General features: G+C 38.6%; 1 protein-coding gene across 1 annotated transcript in view; it reads right to left on the reverse strand.

Annotated features, from left to right (window-relative positions):
- LOC139456417 (tetratricopeptide repeat protein 28-like) overlaps nucleotides 1-22,603 on the reverse strand; it is a 283,334-nt gene that overhangs the window by 106,792 nt on the left and 153,939 nt on the right. Inside the window, exon 12 of the mRNA XM_071238117.1 lies at nucleotides 14,784-14,860. Coding sequence (XP_071094218.1) covers nucleotides 14,784-14,860 — 77 coding nt within the window. The remainder of the gene's footprint in view (nucleotides 1-14,783; nucleotides 14,861-22,603) is intronic.

The following is a 22,603-nucleotide window of genomic DNA, read 5'->3' on the forward strand; positions in this document are numbered from 1 at the left end:
GGTTGGGAAGTTTTCCGATGCGCGATAGACGTTGTTTTCACAAGTATTTTCTTTTGTAAGCGTGTATATGTTACAGTCAATGTGTAAAATATGATTCACTCAGGCAATTTATTAAATATCTAAATATTTCAGTCATTTTACAAATTGACTGAATAATCCATTCATTTATTTAACCGACTGACTAAAAATGATAAAGACGATCAAAAGAGCTTAAACACATCACAATATATTAATTATGCTAAGAAAAGAAGCCAAACGATACAGAACTGTACTTGGTGATGATATTAAACAGAAACAAATATTTGGAATTCGTTATCATATTAATAAAGATGGACATATTTTTCAGTTAATTTGTAAAATAAACTGAATATTTAGGCGTTTAATAAATTTCCTTAGTGAAATATGTTTACATTTTGAATGTAAACATATACACACGGTAAAATAAGCAATATTCAGATGAAATATTTACTTTGTGTTGCAAGTCAAAATAGTGTACACAAAGATCGCACAATTACCAAGCAAGTGACCTACCAAAACTGCATCACCATTACCGGTACTCCCCACAAATATACCTACATTTCCAAAACTGTATTTTATTTTTGTTGATCAATGTGACCATACGTCCTTCTACTTTCAATAAAAATGCGCTTACGAATGGCGAGCACAGGTCGCGAACAAGTCTAGATTTCTGCTATATCATCCGGGTACTCACTGGGAAAATACAGTAATGCACAGGTAACAACTACTCCCGCGGAATTGCTTTAGATCAGTGCTCCTTTGTACGTTGAAATACTATATATTGTGAATGCCAAAATGATGTATCAAGGATCAAGTAGAAGATACATTGACCGTAGCGCTGGGAGTTTATTCAACAGACCCGTGAAAATAACACTGCTGTATCTTACTATTTATTTTAGATGACGCAGTCAAAGCTCACTTCTCCTGACGGCCATTATCGAACGGCCAGCTAAAACACAACCCCGCGCTTACGTCTACAGGTCTCTTCCTGTAGTACGGTAATTAGTATTCTCTCCCTCAAGTGTATCCTCAATGATATAACCCACCCTCATTAATTACATGCTGCTCTTTTCCAGCCTCACGTCTATGGAGCTGAGATAAAGAGTCCAAGTCATCATAAATTAATTAGGGTCCAATAAAAACAATGCGCCGCCAAACCTCATACATATTATCACTGAAAGTCGTACTACAGACGGTTAATGTCAAATCACTATAAAAGCATTTCAATTGCAATAACATGTTCCAGGACCATGTATTCTCTTAACACCATCGGATTTAGAAGCAATGGTCGTATAAAACAAGACAGATCTATTTAAACACAAAAGTATTCATGTTATTCCCACAAAATCACACAAAGAAAGGAGACATTAGCAAATACATGTGTATTATCATTTTTCGTCAGGATAACAACATTTTCTCTCCTTGTTACCACCTCCAGGTTCAGCTTAAGACGGGTCCTCCTTTGGTCAAAAGTTTGTTCCCCCTCTAATGAGTGTGTCACGCGTTGCACACGAGTGGCGGACGGGGTGCACACCCGTGTGCAACGCGTTGCACACGGGTATCACACGCGTGACCAACCCGATGCACACTGGTTGCGTAACGCGTTGCCCATGCGTGTAAGGGGAATGAACTTCTAGGCAGTAGTGTACATACAGCAATTGAATTATTACTTAAAAAGTTGTAAACCATCCTTTAAGTATTTCCCCAGCTTTATAACAAGAGGTTTGTAGGAGCAAACCATATGCTGGTTAAATTTTTCAATGGTGGGATACTTACGATAATAACTCGGCAGATATTTATTTCTTAATTCATGAAGTGATGGACATTGTAGAAGAAAGTGGAATTCGTCTCCAATATAACTGTTGCATAATATACAGAACCTGTGATCTTTATTAACATTGAACCATCTTCCCTTTCCAATTGGTAATCTGTGATTAGCTGTTCTAAATTTGACTATCCACTTCGCTAAGTTGTATGGTAATGATAATAAATATTCCTCAAGGCGAGGCTCATTTTTGAACATTGTGTAGTATTTACCCTTGGAGGATAAAGTAGCAGATTCATTCCATTTTTGATAAAAGTTATCTAACAATATGACTTTAGTATTTGCCTTTAACCAAGTTAAACTGGGGAAGGACTGGGTGTCCCAAATCCAATTCAAACCAACCTTATACAAAATATCTCTTACTGTGGTTAACCATCCAAATTGTATATTATTTGTGGAATTCATATGAAAAAGAAGTCGATACATTCTACTGGACAGTTTTTCAGAATTTAATATGATCTTTCTCCAAAATGCAATCATTCTGACTTTTATTTGAATTTCTAGAGGATACCTTCCAAGCTCACCATAAACCATGTAGTCAGGCGTGGATTGCTTTAATCTTAAGATAAATTTGCAAAGTTTTAAGTGAACACGTTCTATGATTGTTACACTCTCATATCCCCAAATTTCAGCTGCATATAGAAGAATCGGTTGTACTAACTGGTCGAAGAGTATAAGTTGACAATCAATTTGAATATCCAGCAATCGTGTCTTTCTGAAGATAGCGTACATTGCTTTTGAAGCTTGGTCTGATAATGTCTTCATCGCTTTACTAAATCCACCAGTGTTACTAAAAGTTATACCAAGATACAAAAATTCTTTTACAATATCTAACAGACTTAGTTGAAAATATAATTGTAAATTTCTAGTATTGTGGTGTTTGGAAAAGACTATTACTTTTGTTTTTGACATATTTACCTTTAGTTTCCATAATTCACAATACTCTTCAAAAGCATTAAGTGCTCTTTGTAATTCACATGCTGATTCAGCAAGCAATACTGTGTCATCAGCATATAACAAAATAAAGAGCTTTACATATAAACTTAACTGCAAATCGACTTTTTCGCTGACGTATTTTAAACCGGATACATCTTTATTTTCAAGGAACGTTTCTAGAAAAGGGCAAACAGGAAAGGTGACAAGTTTTCACCCTGTCTCACGCCAATCTTACAAAAAAATAAAGAAGAGTTATTTCCTTTCAGGGAAACATATGATTTTATACCATGATACATATTATATATAACATTAAAACACTTCCCACCAAGATTTGAGTTTAACATTTTGAACCATAGACTGTTTCTATCAATGGTATCAAAGGCTTTACTAAATTCAATAAAAGCACAGTATAATTTCTTGTTCTGGCTTAAGTACAGTTCAATTGAGAGTTTTAATACAAAAATATTGTGGAGTGTTGAGTATTTCTTCCTGAAGCCGGCTTGGTTTTCCTTTATAAGATTGATTGCGTCCGAGAAAGCTTGGAGGCGATCGGTGATTATTGAGGTGAATAACTTGCCGAGGCAGCTTACTATCGTTATGCCCCTATAGTTGCCAGGGTCGCTTGGGTCACCTTTCTTTTTATATATGGGCTTTATTTCACCAATTAACCACCTGTCGGGAACAAATCCGGTGTCCAGGATTACATTAAACAGTTTAGTATAGACATGTAACATTTTGTCTACAGACGCTTTGATATACTCATTGTATACACAATCTAATCCACTGGCCTTGTTGTTTTTCAGCTTGTTAACAGCAGAGCGTACTTCGTCCTCGGTTATTTGGACATCTAATTGTGCATGAATTAGTGAAGTGTCAATATAATTTACATTGTCATCATTAGGAACATCATTCAAGTTCTTAAAGGGGCACTGATCTAACGCAATTCCCCGGGACTGGTTGTTGCCTTTGTTATTGTTTTTTCCCAGTGAGTACCCGGATGTGTAGCAGAAATCTAGACTAGTTTGCGACCTCTGCTGCGCCATTCGTAAGCGCATTAGTCACTTTAATGGGTAGTAATAAGGGCGTATGGTCACATTGATCAACAAAATGAAATACAGTTTTCGAGATAATAAGGAAATGTAGGTATATTTGTGGGTGACCACGTGACAACTATTCCTAAATATTCCCACGGTTCCTAAAAAATCCATTGAGTGATAGATAACAATGAGCAATCAATCACCATATTATTAGGTAACCCTTTGAACAAAGTATGTTGTTTTTACATAGACACTTCACGCAATGATATGAGTGTATTCCCTTTGTTTAAACTTAGACGTGTAAACACTCCCTTTTTGACATATCCACTGTGCAAGATAACAGTGATTAATCAATCAACGTATTTTCTGTTAATCCTTTGATGACTAGGAACGATCTGTTGATATACAAAAAAAGTAAATCAACTGATCATTCACCTCTTCCTGGGCTGCCACGTGCATATTACATAAAACACATTTCAACTCACTTCAAACCTGGATTTAGATTGAATAATTACCCCAGACACAATAAATGCCAAATGGGAATCTTTGTCAGGTAATCTAAGTGGTGCTGCCACTAATTGTACCTGTAATAAATTCATTAACTGAGCATCAAGTGAATGATGACAAATACACAAGTGTAGGGTTATATGAGAAAACCCGGATGACAACAAGGGAGTAGTAATCGTATTATCGACGCAAGCCGAAATCCGAAAATGCTTTCACTGCATGGATACTTTTTTTAGTATTAAACTATAACCATCTGGGGTATTTCCAAATGACGACATTCGATGAGCTCCGCTGTTCTTTTTGTCTGTTTGTTTAGGCTGAAGAAATTAATTAACATGCGCCCTTTGTCGAAATCTTTATAGATCACAGTTAACCAATCAGTGTTTATGCAAAAATGCGTAAAACAAATATTGCCTCTAGCCTCCAAGTTTATTTAGCTGTCTTTGCAGACGGTAGCCCAGTCTCTGGTCACGCTCAGTTGCGTTGCGTATCATCCGGGTACTCACGGGGGAAAAAACAATATCAAAGGCAACAACCAGTCCGGGGAATTGCGTTAGATCAGTGCCCCTTTAAAATGTTCATATAAACTGTTCAGATCAATACATTTGTTACATTTATGTTTCTTATCAAATGATTTTAATAGTGACCAAAATGTTTTCTGGTCTTTGGCCTTTGTTTCTCGCAGCTTTATTTTACATTCATTTTTGTAATTTTTAAGAGACGCTTTAATAGTTTTAACTTGCTACATTGAAATTATTTTTACTTTGTGTTTGCGTTTGCGTTTGTGATATTCTTTACGGGCCGCCTTACAGTCCGCATTGAACCAAGCTTTGTTACGTTTATTTAATTGCTTTAAACGTGTAGTGCCAAAGGTAGATTGTGCTGCAGAAACAAGACTTTGTGCAATATTATTTACAGCGATATTTACACCATCTACTGTACTATTTTCTGCTAGAAGATCTAGGCATTGACTTATCTCATGTACACATTCATCATTTATACTATTTACATATTCATCTCTCTTTTCAGGAATCCATCGTTTCACCTTAGGTGATTTTGAGGTATTGTTGCGCTTGTGGGTATCAACATTATTATTATAACTTGTGCACGAGAGTGTGAAACACAAACCACAGTGAACATCAGACATGACTCCATCATAATCTAGCACCTTAAAATTATGGAGTATTGAAAATGTTTGAATAGATATGTGTACCCTTCTCACACACAGGAGTCCCAAAGAGGGACAGGTCAGCCGAAATTGCCTAGGCAGAAGGCAACCTCTTAAACACTTAATGCAACAACAACAACAACAACAGTCACTTATGCAACCAAGCTAATCTAAACGATTTAGAAACAAAAGACCCCGAAACATTCTGTCAAAACCTAACTAACTTCATAATCAACTAAAACGCAAATCAGCTTTCAACAGAGCTAAACGAGACCCCTCTCATCTCAAAACAGCCCATGAACTTAACCACCAAGTCCAAAACCTAGTTAAAACTGCTAAAACCAAAAACTGGAAAAAATTCCGTGAGGAGCTAAACCACCACACTGACGCTGGGAAGGTGTGGCGCAAAATTCACACCATCAGAGGCATCAAACGGCACAAAAAAGCCCCGATATAAACAACTCAACTAACCCCACCAAAAGGCCAACAACCTAGCCAAACACTTCTCTAAAGTTAGTAGCAACAGTAACTTCAGTAAGAAATTCCAAGATAAACTAAAAAAAGAAACCAAATTCTCCAAAGAAAACAGACAAAACAACCTAGAAATAAACCAACCTAAATCATGTACTAAACAATAGAAAAAAAGGAACAGCCCCTGGCCTAGACCTCACCTCTTACCAAATAATCAAACACTTACCTATCAAACTACTCCAAACTTTACTTAAACTATAGTCAAGTCTCGTTAATCCGACACTCGGCTTTATCCGACACAAATGATGGGAACCGATTGATTCAGCGCTATTTAGTCCCGTTAATCTGAGATTCTCGCACTCCGACACCGACACACCTAATTTGCAACGAATTACCGAAATCACTTATTAATCAGTCTCGTTAATCCGACACAATGGACAGCGTACTCCGTGGTCATCTGCCCGCGAGTACACAACCCCGTGTTTTGACACGCACTGGCTGCAGAGATTAACTTTAACAATTAACAGGAAAAGCTGTTCAAACCTGTATGTAAAAAGCTATACAAATAAAACATGGTCGACTGGTATGTAAACAAGAAAGCATGGATGACTTCATTAATATTCAAAGCCTGGCTACTGATCTTGGATCCACCATCTTTTTAGGTGACTTCAACGCCCACATCCTTCCGGGGGTGTTAAAGATATAACAGACCAAAACGGCAAACTCATCGCCGAATGGATAGAACAAAATAACCTAATACTATGAAAAAACAGCCAACCAACTAGATATGATAAAATTAATCAAAATATGTCGGCTTTAGACCTAACAATCTGTACCCCTGATCTCGCCCAAAGAACTTTGTGGTAAGTGCATGAGAGCCACTCGGCAGCGACCACTTTCCAATCCACATAAACATAGGAAACATAAATATCCAAACCCCAAATGAACAACAAGAACCAAAATTCAATTACAACAAGGCAGACTGGGACAAATTCAAAGCACTATGCAAACAGATCATACCAGCAGATCTCAAATAAGACCCCAAACAATACTGCCAAAACTTAACAGAATGCATAATCAACATAGCAAAAAACCCTATCCCTTTCACAACACCAACAGTTTGCCACTAACGTAGCTATATCCCCTGCCCCTGATTCAGAATTTATGACCTAATTAAATCTAAACAAACACTAACCTTTCTCAAACGAGGTGGAACTTGTAATGGAAATTGGAAAATTGGAAATTGTAAAAAAAGAAGAGTTTGGAACCTAAGTCCATCTTGTTGCAATGGAAACGTAAAAAATAAAATTTTCTAAACATTCTAATTAACAAAAGGCGCCAGTTCCACAAGTACTTGACAAACCTGCAAAATTCATGAAAAAATATTGAACGGTTTATGAGTTATGCTCCGGAAACAAACACTACCCTCACAGAACCTAAGTCCATTTTGTTGCCATGGAAACGTAAAAAATAAAATTTTCTAAAATTTCTAAATAGCAAAAGGCACCAGTTCAGCATGTACTTGACAGACCTGCAAAGTTTCATGAAAAAATATTAAACAGTTTCTGAGTTATGCTCTGGAAACGAAACATGACGGACGGACGGAGCCCGAGACTACACATATCTAAAGATAGTACATCAATAAAACCATATTATTATAGTTAATGGAAGATTTTCAGAAAGTTCGGGAGATTTTACATTTGTTGGCCCAACTGGATGTAGTACCCCAGACTATTTCTGTGTTAGTCATGGGCTTTTTCCATTTATTAGAAATTTTGAGGTATTGACTCGGACTGAGTCAGATCATCTACCATTGTTATTTTCTATCAGTGTTGAGTTTCCCCTAGCAGACATGTCGATTGTATCCTTTACCTCCCATGACCGGGACAATAAGGTCTGTACTGATCCTGTCAGGTATAGATGGAAACCAGAGCTGGCTTCTAGTTATATACAGAATTTGACATCTGAACAGGTTTATATTAAACTAAATGATTTTTCTCAAAATGTTTATGTTGATATTAATGCAGCAGTAAGTGATTTGGTAGCGATATTGAGTTGTTGTGGTTCAGAAATGAAGAGTAAGGCATTTATTTGTAAATTATATAAGCAGCCAGAGTGGTTTGATTTAGATTGTGTAAATGCTAAAAAGGTTAAGTATAGATTGTTAAATGATTTAAGAAGAACATCTACCAAGGAGGACTTTCTTCAGTATAAGCAAGCTCAGAGAAGTTTTAAAGCTTTATGTAATAAGAAACAAAAGTTGTTCAAACAAAAGGTCAGTGATAATCTGACCGAAGCAGCTGGTAATAAAGATATTAAGACATTTTGGAAAATTATTAAGAAATACACCAATAAACAAGCAACTTTTAATAAGATAGAGCCAGATATGTGGGTAAGCCACTTTAGTGAATTGTTGAACCAGGAAGTTTATGCTGATAAGGAATTTTCTGAGACAGTTGTTGATGTTGTGTCAGTTCATGATGCTACAGATTGCCTTATGTGTACTATTATGTGTAATAACACCTTCACACCCAAACTCCAAACCCCCAAAATCGACATATCTCTCTCCACAAGACTAAATATAGAAACTGATCCAAATACCGCTAACTCCATCACAATAGCATACATTTACAAAAAATGGCCACAAAAAATGGCCACATTTACACAGACGGGTCCTTTGACCCGTGCTCAAAATGCACAGGATTCGGCATTCATATCAACAAACCCCTAAAAGAAACACAATCATATAGGCTCCCAAATAATCATAAAATTTTCACAGCCAAGTTAATGGCGATAGTAACAGCCCTGCACGGCGATTAAATAAATAGACACCAAAAAAACCTAATCCTTTCAGATTCATTAAGTGGGCTTCAGGTCATAAAAAACAAAAACACAAAAAAGCGCCCAAAACCAATACAACAGAGAATTAAAAGCGCCCACAATCTACGTAAACTAGGTAAAGACATAGAAATAGTTTGGATCCCTGCCCACGTTGGAGTGTTTGGCAACGAACACGCAGACAAAGCAGACAAAACGGCACTAAAATTAAACCTACCAATATCAAAAAACAAAATTAAAAGTATCACAAAGGAGACAATCTTCCAAAAGTGGCAAAATAACTATCAGAATTCTGATTGCGAACTAAAGCACCTGCTACCAAAGCCACTCAAAAAACCAAAAATCCACAGACAGACAGACTTCCTCTCGCCTTCCTAGGAACATGCTCGGTCCCTGGGAAGTCTATGTATGCTCACCATTGTTATAGATATTTGTTAGCTACTTATATATATGATGTTCATGTAAATAAATCTGTGTATTTTGTACTAGTCGTCTCTTTATCCTAAGCTACCCCCTTAAAGGGGCACTGATCTAACGCAATTCCCCGGACTGGTTGTTGCTTTTGTTATTGTTTTTTCCAACGTGAGTACCCGGATGATACATAACGCAACTGAGCGTGAACAGAGACTGGGCTACTGTCTGCAAGGACAGCTAAATAAACTTGGAGGCTGGAGGCAATACATGTATTTGTTTTACGCATTTTTGCATAAACACTGATTGGTTAACTGTGATCTATAAAGATTTCGACAAAGGGCGCATGTTAATTAATTTCTTCAGCCTAAACAAACAGACAAAAAGAACGGCGGAGCTCATCTGATGTCGTCATTTGGAAATACCCCAGATGGTTATAGTTTAATGCTAAAAAAAAGTATCAATGCAGTGAAAGCATTTTCGGATTTCGGATTGCGTCGATAATACGATTACTACTCACTTGTTGTCATCCACGTTTTCTGGTATAACCCTACACTTGTGTATTTGTCGTCATTCACTTGATGCTCAGTTAATGAATTTATTACAGGTACAATTAGTGGTAGAACCACTTAGATGACCTGACAAAGGTTCCCATTTGGCATTTATTGTGTCTGGGGTAATTATTCAATCTAAATCCAGGTTTGAAGTGAGTTGAAATGTGTTTTATGTAATATGCACGTGGCAGCCCAGCAAGAGGTGAATGATCAGTTGATTTACTATTTTTTTGTAAATCAAAGGATCGTTCCTAGTCATCATCAAAGGATTAACAGAAAATACGTTGATTGATTAATCACTGTTATCTTGCAGAGTTGATATGTCAAAAGTGAGTGTTTACATGTCTAGGTTTACTAAAACAAAGGGAATACACTCATATCATGGCGTGAAGTGCCGATGTAAAAACAACATACTTTGTTCAAAGGGTTAACTGATAATACGTTGATTGATTGATCATTGTTATCTATCACTCAATGGATTTTTTAGGAACCGTGGACGTTATGAAAATAGTTGTCACGTGGGCTTTCTCAGCCGACCCTAGAGACTTGACACCTATGTGAAACACCTGAAACAATCCAAGTGATCAGTTGAGAAACGAACACGTGTTATAATATCACGAAACGATATATATCTTATAAAATATTTGATTGTTACAGAGACAGAGACTAATGCGCTTACGAATGGCGCAGCAGAGGTCGCGAACTAGTCTAGATTTCTGCTATACATCCGGGTACTCACTGGAGAAAAACAATAACAAAGGCAACAACCATTCCCGGGGAATTGCGTTAGATCAGTGCCCCTTTAAGTCAGAACATAACTCACCCCCACTCCCATCCCCCAGCAACACAGAGACCCAATTGTAAACAACTTTTCTTGAACCCCCAAACGCCCACAATACAGACCATCCAACCAACTCACTACAAGACACCTCTCCCTACCCTCTCACTCCCCACTGTACAACAAACCCCCACCCCACCACAAAATCCTCCCTCCTCAACACTCACAAATAAACACCAACAAACCCTGCAAAAACATTACCACCAACACCTCTCCCCCCTCCCCCAGCAATGTCCCCCACCAAACAACAATCCCATTCAAATCAGCCCTTCTCATACCCTCCATGCAAACAAACAGAAAAACACAGACACCCAACAAATAAAACTCTACAAGAATCATCGAGTTTGTTTGCAGCTGCCTTATAATAAAAAAATCCCACTGCAAAAAAACCCTCCATACATTGGCTCTCATATCTACACTTGGCCACAAATGCTTTCACAACTTCTAATCTGCCCTCAACCTAACTTAAAAAGCCACTGAAAAATAAGCCCCTGACCATGTATTTTTCCATTTTCCTTCTATTATTATCCTACATCATGGTGATTTTACAGTGGAACTGTAATGGTCTCAGCTCAAAGGGCATGAGCTAAAGGCATACACAGCCCAAAATAAAATTCAACCACTTGTCACTGCTGTTCAGGAAACCAGAATTTATCCAAAAGTATGCCATCAAAATTCCAGTCTATATGATTTAATTTGGAAGGGGAGAGACCTCGCCACCAAATATCCCAGGGCCCCCTCACGGCGGGCTGGATATATTCATAAAAAAATTCCATAAAGTGCAATAAAAATTGATATACCCACCCAAAACTTAATCCTGGCCATCAACACTACAATAAACATAAGCTGACCAAGAATTACTCTCTCATCACACAACCCAAAACACATTTTTCAAGGAGACCTAGATGCACACCACCCAGTGTGGGGCAAAAAAACCTATTCAGATAAATATGGCAAACTCCTAATAAACTGGATCGAGACCAATAACCTCATATGCTTAAACAACAGCCAACCCACAAAATCCAACTGCAGTGGACATTTCGCTAATAACTAAAAATCTATCTCAAAAGCTAAGCTGGGGTATTCATAATGACACCTGGAGAAGCGACCATTGTCCAATCAAAATTACATTAACTCTAAACAAAACTCTCCTCCCATATCAGATCCTTCAGACACAAAAAAAACTTCAAAAGTACACTCAGCACACAACCACGTACCCTGGTGGAGCATTGAAGTTATAAACGTCCGAAACGTCAGAGAAAAAAGGCTCTCAACCAATCAAAGAGAGACCGTTCCAAATTACCACAAATAAGGAAAAAAAAGTAAAAATATATTACAGCAGCAAAAAGAACTAGAACTTTGTGGAAATTTTTTAAAGCCATTAAGGGAAAATCCAAAACAAAAATTCCCCAAACATTCTGAACCTAACCACAAACAAAGAAAAAGCTAATGCTATTTCTGCCCATATTGCAAAAATCAGTAGCCCCACAAACCACCAACATCCGGATTCCTGGGGAAAATAAAGAAACACTGAAAATACACTCCCTTAGCAAGATAAGCTCATCTTGTATACAACAAAGCACTAGGTTTACACAAACTACAAACAGTCAAAAAAAATAAAAAATACAGCATCAGCCACAGGTTTAGACAACATCAGCTATATCATATTAAACCACATCCCCCCTAAAATCCAAAAATTATTACTCCAACTCCTTAACCAAATCTGGATTCCTGCACCATCCCCTAATCATGGAAAGCAGCTATGGGCCCTAAAACCAGGGAAACCCTCCACTGAGCCTCTCATATTGCCCCATCTCCTTAACATCCCATACATGCAAAATCAAGGAATCAATAATTAACCTTTAGCCTGCTGAATTATTTTCACACTTCTTACCCTGCCTGCTGGATCAATTTTAGCATAATGCGCTCTAAAGAGGGTGGGTGATTTCAAACAGTCGGTGCCTCATCAAACAAGGGTCAATTGAAAAAATATTTTGCACATTTATTCATGATAGAAAACTACACAGTACTATATAAAAATATCCCGATGTTTTCAATCATACCAAGGTTAAGACCAAAACGAACACAAAATTTGTGCATTTTCTCGTAAACTAAGCCGGACACAGCAATCACCTTTACACATGTTTTCTTGGATTCTACCAGTGATTCGGTCAAGACACACCCAATGATATAGCTCTACAAGATTTTAAATGCAAGGATCGGCAAAAGTTGTATCTGAAACTATTTTTTTATCAGGAATAATATATTCCAATGTCTGGTTAATTTAGATGCAGCTTCTACTTAACATATTTAAAATAATAATAACCTAAGCGAAGCAGCTGATCGCTATTGCCCGACATTATTTTTTACATGGAACCAGTCTGACCAGTCACCGTCAAGGCTCCCGTGCACGTGATCGTGTGATCGCGAGAATTACGTGTTGACATAGAATCGTCCAACAAAAACAAATATGACTTTTAACGAATCAAAGTATGGCATTTATGATATGTGTATCCATTCTCTGTCAAATTAAGTTAGTTTCAAGGCCTCAATAGACCGTGGTTGCTGTTAATAACGGTGAGTTGTGCGATCTTCCGATCGCTTCACACACGATTTCACCGAAATTAATTAAAACAATATTAAAAGGAATTTTGAATAAAATTAATGAAATAAGTTACAAACATAAGTCCAGATATACAAAGAACACTTTTTATAGCCAGACAGTGTAATTACATGAATAATTTGCAAACTTCAGTATGGTTTGTTGACATGGTATTTCCGGTGTTATGTGCTCACAGTAATGTCTTTCCATAAAAAAAAACATCAAAACCCATTAATTCGTGTATAATGCGCACCCCCTTCTACACAGCTGTGTTTTTTGGAGAAAAAAAGTGCGCACTATTCTCAAGAAAATACGGTAAGGCTTAGTGATGAATTTACGCCAATTTGACTCTGAATTGTCCCCAATAAGCGCCCACCCCTTCTGTCTTTTTTTAAGCGCCATGGGCGCTTATTGGGTCGAATATGGTTGGTTTCTAAATGTAAAACCTTTTTCTTTATTTATAGGCCCCTATTTACTATCAACTTAACTGCTGTGCTCATCCAGCCCATCTAGATATCTGATATTAATTTTTTACTGGACTACACTTATTCAAAACAGTTTACTTTTTTTTCTCTTTTGGATTTATTGTTACTTTTTATTAATTACATGTTACTTCAATTACATATTTTAAAAATTATTTCATCATGTACATATTTTTATTTATATTAAAGCCACCTGACCCCACCACGAAATTGGAATCCCAGAAGTGGACGTTAAACACCCAAATGATGATGATTATTCAGCCTTGACATTGTTTAAGGATCTATAATGAAATGTTGCCATAACAGTAAAATGTAGTAGTTATCTATAAATTGTGTCCGATATGAGAGAATGTTGAGAACAAAGACTTGAAAATATGGTGGTTACAGGAATCTTGAATCACACAACATCTTGATTCTTGGTCCATTTAAGTTCAGGAGCTGCATGGACCAAGTCTATTCTCTCCTGCTCAATCTCTGATATCAAATTTAATTTGTGTATGGTTGTAATCAGCAACCACCTTAGTCAACATTGTAAGCTAACTACGGTAAGCATGGTACCTCATACTTGAAATAAAGAATCACAAACAAAACACTTTCAGCTTTATAAATTGGTAGAGAAGAGATTCAGAGTTAAATTTGTTTACAGGATTTCCATGGCAACCAAAGCAGTAAATAAAGTTATGTGAAATATTGAAATATATCATGTCACATTTTACAACATATGGAATCTGTAAGTGATTTTGTGAGCAGATTTTAGAGACACCTTTGCTGGGATCACTGACAAAATGTTTCAGCTTCAAAGGCTTCGCATTGCAAAGACTGGCGTAAAACAGGATCATGTGAAGGTGAAAAGTCATAGAAGTATATCAAATCTATGATCCCAAACTGGACATATTCTATTCCTCATTCCACAAGCATTCATGATATGGCAGAGTAATGGCTGAGTATTTGGTGAGGGTGACCAATTCTGTGAGCAATCCATGTAATATTTAAGCTTTTAGGCCTTTAATATGGTCACAGAGAAGAATTTAAAATAAAATATTAACATGACCAAGCAACAGACTATGAAATAAGCTAAATTGAGTGAAACACTTACAACAGTGATGAGAGCTTCCCCAACCTGGCTGTTGGTGATGAACTTGGAGAGGGCAGTGAGGGAGCTAGGGGGGAGACCTGCAAATGTAAACAGTTTTTCATTTGCTATATGAAAATTATTCATTTCTACATTAGGTCCCTATAGCATTGAAACGACCTGCAAACTTAAGAAAAATGAGTAAATAGGTTGTGGTACAGCAAGACAAATTGAGGCAAAACTATAATAGCTTTGCTCAAATAGCACCATTGCACAGTAGCTAAGCCTAAACCGCAACAAAGAAAACACCCAGTTGTGAATATGCCAACTTCAGTTTGATAAAACAAGAGAACAAGAGGTTGTGAATACATATATGAAACTTGTTGCCACGGAAACTAAAAAAATATTTATTTGAAAAATCTCAAACCATAAAAAGGTACCAGTTTAAAACTAGACCTATCTTTGTGCCAAGTTTGGTAAAGAAATACCAAACCCAGTTGTTACCATGGTCACCACCCTATACAATGAGTCAAACACAACCCAAATCTTGTGCGACTTGATCACATGACATACCCAGCATGCTCTGGGTTGTATCTTGTATTTCCAGTTATAAATAGTTTATTATTGTTTATTATTCTCTCAAGTCCCAATAGAGGGTACCCATACTTAATCAATAGAGGCTTAAGTTTATGTCATAGAAGTCACTGTAAGGTGCAACCATTTACATAAATTGTGTCACGATCTTCTCCCTGCTGACATCTGTCTTGTACATGTTATGTCTCAGTAGTTGTGTTGAAGACCCGTATTGACCCGTCATTTCCTCTTCTTGTTCTAAGCATACTCAATTTCTGCGGTTTTGACGAAGAATAACATAAATGCCAAGCTGGCTCACCTTAGGTCCTCTGGATCGTGCACTGTTTGGCCTGTCTTGTAGGGCTTAGATCCAACTCCTCTTGTAAATGGGCTAGGTTACAGTCTAGGGTGAATAAGGTTCCCCTAGTTCAAAGCTACATGTCGTTCAGTAGATCAACATCCTGTTCGAAAACACAACACACAAGTTACCTGCTCTCATGATGTATCTGTCTGACTAGCCCAAAGGGGTCTTGTGAAGCAGCCCTTGCAGCATGTCTAACATGTTGCAATAGTTATTTCAGTATGTACAAGATACGGTGTATGAAGTAGGTACTACATATCTTCATTTGTGCTGATGATCTACCGTCAGTTGTTGTGCGAGGACTAGAGGACTGAACTAATGAAGGCTTTGGACACCTGTGACTGAGATGTCATATAGATAGTGGGAAGCGAAAACTGTATTGAACTTTCAGAAGCACCCTTCCATAATGTCGGGTAACGTTCAGTTACTGTGCAACACCATCATAGAGGGGGCAGTCCTTGTTTCATGTGGATTTATGCCACCGGGGGAGGCAATCCTGCATAGGTGATGGCTTGAAGAATCACTGAGCGTAGCCAAAAGGGAACCATTGTATAGGAGACTTCCATGTTGGCCGCTGTGGATAATCCTGGTATAAAGTGTTTATTCTGGGAGAGTTGTAGCATCGCTGAAGCGTTCAGGAAAATGTCTAGAGCTCAAAGCAGGCCTAAGGAGATGTCTGCATGATAATCTGTATTAAAAACTGAAGCCAGAGGAGGGATGGTGATTAACCAATCTGGGAGTTGATGCTTCAAAACAAAACCCCACAAACTCCCAGGTAAGCCTTCTCGTGACGTTGCCTCTCAAACCAGACTCTGGTGAGATCAAGAGAATGAATTTCACTAACTCGGGCAGCCCCTGCTACTACCAGGAGGTGTCTTTAGGGTGTTATGCTCAAAAACCTTCTCTTTAAGGAGTTCATACATATCCCTGTGAAGTAGGATGATGTAAAATGACATCAAGGTCGAAAGTAGGCGGTCGAAAGCAGGACGATTGGACAGCCAGCTTGTAGGTACGTATAAGAACCTGCAACTCTGCAAACATTGAGATCTTTGAGCCTGCCTTAGTGGCAATCACAGAATTAATTGCAGCAAGACAGGTTGCCAGAATGTGCTTCCATGTAGACCATAAGAGCTGTAAATATTTGACAACTTGTTGGGTTGAAGCAAGAGTCAGAGTTGTGATGTCGTGTGTATGAAAGTAACCTTCAAAGACTTTCCACTAATGGTCATGCAAGGTCAGAGTGGAAGTGCCCCTTGAAGATTACCCTTTGGCTACAATGCAACTAGTTGGATTTGAGGTTAGAGGAATAAATCTCTTTGCAGTGGTAGACAATGGTATCTCGTGGTAGTTCTGGCCTGCTGATAATGTGTGACCAAAAGCATTCAAAGATGTTTAATTGCTGCTGCCATCTGAAGTACCCGAGGAAGAAAGTTTGTCCCCCTTGAGATGACTGGAGCAACATTGTCCTATGCCTTGGATCTGGGTGATAAGAACCATGGTAACTGTGTCTTGAACCAGGTTGCAAAGAGGTCGATGTCTGGGCTTGATACAGGAGGCAAATCTGCTGAAAATCATCAGAAGGAGATGCCATTCTGTCGGGGATGGTGGATCTGGTCGGGACAGAGTGTTTGCTATGATGCTATCTGGATCCCTGGAATGTGTATGCAAAGGGAGATGGAAGAGCTCTATTCCTGTTGACAGGAGGTACGCTGACTTGGTGGAGACTATCTTATCAAAATACCAGACGACTGCTGCATTGTCTGAATCTATCAATAGCTGCGATGTACAGATGACCTTGACCAGAAAAAGTCCTGACATGTGATATGCAAAATATCCCTGCACGGAGCATGGAATAATGCATTCTTGCTTAACACTTGGTCAAAGCTCCACACACATAAAAACCAATCACATGATGAAACAGTGAGAACTGTATAGCAGATGAACAAAATGTTCCGAGTTCCGAAGAAATAACTGTGTACATGCAGCCAGTTCACCATAGAATGTGAGATGTGGCCAGGTCATAAGCAAGTTTATCTTTGTGATATTTGATGCATATAAATACGTCTGAAAATGACAAATAGCATCAAATTTGCTGTTATCACACTTTGGCACACATCCAGTCGATCTTCATTCCCTAGACAATGGCTATCTTGAGATTTCCAATCTTGATCTTTAATAATTTGGCAATTCTCATGAACAGTAGATTGAACTAATGCAGATTGTAGAGTGGTTCTGTGAAGAAGATGCCAATTTAGATTGTCATAATGTCTCTGAACCCATCACAGTTAATCAGATCCAGGCGAAAAGAGTGAGTGAGTGAGCGAGTAAGTATGGTTTTACGCCGCTCGAAGTAATATTCCAACAATATCACAGAAGGGAACACCAAAAATGAAAATAACAATGTTGACTAACAAGTATGATTAGTATCTTAAAGTAAAGGCAACACATATACGTGTTTAGGCTACAGGGTAATTAGCCTTTGGAAATATATGTTCATTCAGACAATGTTTGTCCCAAATTGGTCACTTTGATAATAAACAACCAAAAGAAAAAAATATATCCTATTCTGACATCAAAATTCTGAAATGCTGAATACTGCTTTGCTGTTGATTTCTTCATACTGACATACAATATACATATGTTGTGTGGGTGGCTGGACCCAAGAATATCCTTAATCTGTATTCAAAGTCCTAAACAATACATTACATATTGTTTTAAACTGTGCACATTGACGACTTGTAACAAGTGACACATTTTGTTGTGTATTTGTTTTAAATTACGAGTCTAGCCTAAAGGTGTGACTCAGTAACCCTACAGCTTTGATTTGTCTGGGACTTAGTTGTATCTATATATCTGGTATGGCTTGGAGACATTTTAAAGCTTCTGTACACAATAACTTAAAAGATCTAGCTTGACTTCAGATATAATTTAGAGTATACTGCACACATAAAAAAATGAAATTTTGAAAGACACATTTTTGAAATAATATAGTGTCTTTGATCAAACATACCTGGTTGCTCTTATTAACAGTCACACAATATATATCTTGGATTAAATACACAGAAATTAGTTAGTTCCGATGATAAATCTGGTTCAAAGTGTTTTCTTCAATATTGTTACATGATGTTGTTCTTCATGACTTGACAGTAATGATTGGCATTTCTGGATCCTTTTGAAAAGAAACTTCACTTCCTACAATATTGTGGACCAAACACATTGCTACAAACAGGTACAGGAAAGGACAGACTAGAAGTCTGTCATACCTGGATTCTCCACCAAATTAACAACATGTTGGCTGTACGTGCGCTGCAGACACACGTGACATTGCCAATGATTATTATATATGCAAGGGGTCGGCGTATGGTTCTCGGAAGCATGTGACAACATGGAGCTGATAGCTTGCAATGTATACAAGTTTACTTTATACAGGTAGATATATACTGAACTGCAAAAGAAACGTCACCATGGATAGATATATGAGAAATCTTATTTGTCCAAACACTGTAAACATACTTTGAGACATATTAATAAGATGAAACTTGGCAAAAGTGATTATCAAGGTTGAAATTAAAGTGTCAAATGTTCTTAAAGTGAAACACAACACTAGTTTCTGAGAAAATGGCATCACAAGTCAGTATCTCGTGTGTCCCCCATATGCATTGATGACTGCCGTGCAACGTCGATACATGGAATGGATGAGGTGGCTGATGAAGGCCATAGACACTTGAGCCCACACTCTGGGGAACGCCTGACGCAGTTCAGCTGCAGTTGTCGGCCTTGGTTGGATTTGATTCAGCCGTCTTTGAATCTCGTCCCACAGGTGCTCAATATGATTTAAATCGGGACTGAGGGCATGCCACTGCATGGTTCTGATGACATTCTGCAGGAGCAAATCTCTTGTTGCTCTCGCAGTGTGGGCATGGGCGTAATCATACTGAAACTCGTGGTTGTCGCGACGTGCCAAATGAGGTATGGCGTGTGGTCTCAAGACTTGATCAATGTACCAAGCTGCTGTGACACCATTGCCTCTCCCTGGACCAATGTTCTGGAAGACCACAGGGCCAACCCTCTGTGTAAGACCAATTCCACCCCACACCAGGATGCTCAGACCATCCCAGGAGTCTCTCTCAACAACACAAGCATCCAGATAATGGCCAAGGCATCGCCAGACTCTCTCCCTGCCATCTGCTGTTGAGATTCAGTAATGGCTCTCGTCTGAGAAGAGGACTCTTCTCCACTGCTGGTGGTTTGTTGCTCACTGATGACGGTCCAGGTGATGACCTGGTGTTAGAATTGGTCCTCGGTGTGGCCTTTGACAGTGGAGGTGTCTGCTTGTCAATCATCGACGCACGGTGTCCACACTTGTGTGTCGCTGGTGTGTCCCCATGGTCTATCGTGCAGTTTCTTGAAGGTGCTGTCGCACAATCTGACAATCCTGACGTCGGGTGGTGACCCTTGGTCTTCCACTATGTGGTCAGTCATCTGTAGTGTTGGTGGTCTGGTACCGTTGCTGGAGCCTGCATATGATCCTTACGTGGACTTGAAATGCATAGGCTACTTGCGGGGCGGTTTGTCCAGCTTGCAATCGTCAAAGGGCTTGGTGTTGCTGATTTCTTGTCAATCTTGACATGTGGTAGCAATTCAATAAGGAATGAATGTTATCCTATCTGGGTGGTTGGTTGGTTGGTTGGTTTGTTGTTTAACGCCGCACTCAGCAATATTCCAGCTATATGACAGCGATCTGTAAATAATCGAGTCTGGACCAGACAATCCAGTGACTGATATCATGAGCATCGATCCACGCAATTGGTATCGATGACATGCATCAACCAAGTCAGCGAGCCTGACCACCCGATCCTGTTAGTCGCCTTTTACGACAAGCATAGTCGCCATTTACAGCAAGCATGGGTTGCTGAAGACCTATTCTACCACGGAATCTTCACGGGTCCTATCTGGGTGGATTTTTATAGGGCAAGAAATGGGGGAACGCATGTGCATTTCAATTTGCATGGAACTCACATACATCGGGTTACCATTGCCGTTGCCGTGATGCGTTTGGGCGATCCGTATCACTGTCATCTGCTTTGTTTTTTATCATCAAATTTCCTTTTTTCGGACAAGGTAATGTTTTATTTTAGAAACTTTGACAAAAATTACCCAGATATTTAAATGACAACTTTTCATGCAATGTTACTTGGGGTGATGTTTCTTTTGTAGTTCAGTATATATACAAGAAGCACCATGTGCCACGTCAACACACAAGTGATAGTAGTGATAGTGTTGGTGTCCCCAAGCACTTAGCCCAACCATAGCTAGGCAAAGGTTGATTTTCATCTCATGACCAAGGCTCACATCGAAGCTCACCTGACATAGATTAAGTCATAAATATTAACAATAGTAATTAATCAGTGACATAGTTTCACAAGCTCATTTAGGATGGAAGGCAGTCAATGTACAATACAATAAGGACTAATAGTGGGGATTAGCATCTTAAAGTAAAGCCAATTAAGCATTACATTGTGCTTTTGGAAATATATGTCAATTCAGACAATGGTTGTCCAAAATTGGTTGCTATGACACATTAGTTAAAGTTATGAATCTTAAATATCCCTACATAGCAAAAGGCAGCATTGACAATCTGGTCTTTGTCTATATAAAGTGTCATGAAAGATTACCTACTAGTTTTAGAGATATGGTCCGGTCAAACACACCAATAAGAACAGAGTAAAAATCAAACTTGTTACAATGGAAACAGAAAACTTGCAAAATCTAGATATTTTTTATGTTTGTACACTTATCCTTCATTACTCTTTTATGCATTTACTGCTTACTTGTTGACAGTAGTGAAGCTGTGCAATCACTAGCTGCTATGTCATACTGAAAGTGGTTGAAAACGAATGTCTCCACATTACAGTTGGTCACATGTAAGGCTATTGCTATGGAACATAGACCCTCGACTGCAGTTCCGGAATTTTACCATCCTCCTGTATTGGCAACACTGAATTTAAAGCTTCCAAATACATAGCAATGGTGCTGCATTTCAAGTGTCATTTGGTACACAAGTGTAAGAGAAACTCGGCCAAGAATTGAGGCAAGGCTTTAGTGGGATCTTGAGCCTTGTCTCAAATGATAACCACTTATTATCATAAAAGCCTCGAGTCGAGGGTCAATGTGCCATAGCAATAGCCTTAGCCACTCGTGCCAAATAGCTTTTCCTGTCCCGGACTCTTTCTCGAGTGTGGTCACCTGCTGTGTGAATGCACCAGTAGGCTGGGCAACCCTGTTAGAGGTAGCGGTTTCGGACATGACATGTTTGCAACTGGTCGCAAACTCAAGCTTCCTGTATACGTGGCAGATCTGGATGGATTCTCCACTAATTTCGTGTCCTGAATTCCAAGAATGTGTCTGGCTACAAGTTGAATCTGCAGCAAAACAATCAGTTCGAAGAATTGGATCACCGTAAGTAGATGCAATGCAGACTTCGTTGATCACATCTTATGCATGTACCGCATGAATGAGGCATTGTCCAATTGGATCATCAGTCGTGATAAACATAGTACCTCCACCCAGTGTGTAACAGCTAAGACCACTGTTCTGAACTCCAGATTTGTATGTGCAAGTATTATTCATCTGCAGACCATTGTCTAGTCACTCAGAGATTTAACAGATGCACTCCCCATTCCTTTGTTGAGGTGTTACCAAAAAGGTGGTGCGTTGGTATGAACAGTGTCAAAGAGATTCCTTTGCAAACATCCTACTCCCCAAATCACCAATGAAGGAGATTTTGTAATGACATCAGGAGTCGAGTCTTGATCATGCAGACGTCTTTTTGCGGAAACAATCTCAGAAAGCTCTGTATTGGCCAAGGTCAAAAGTTTCGAGTTTACCCTATAACCACTGACGAAGTGTC

The sequence above is a fragment of the Haliotis cracherodii genome, unplaced genomic scaffold, assembly GCF_022045235.1.
Source record: "Haliotis cracherodii isolate W230 unplaced genomic scaffold, xgHalCrac1.p SCAF_11, whole genome shotgun sequence".
Classification (NCBI taxonomy): Eukaryota; Metazoa; Mollusca; class Gastropoda; order Lepetellida; family Haliotidae; genus Haliotis; species Haliotis cracherodii.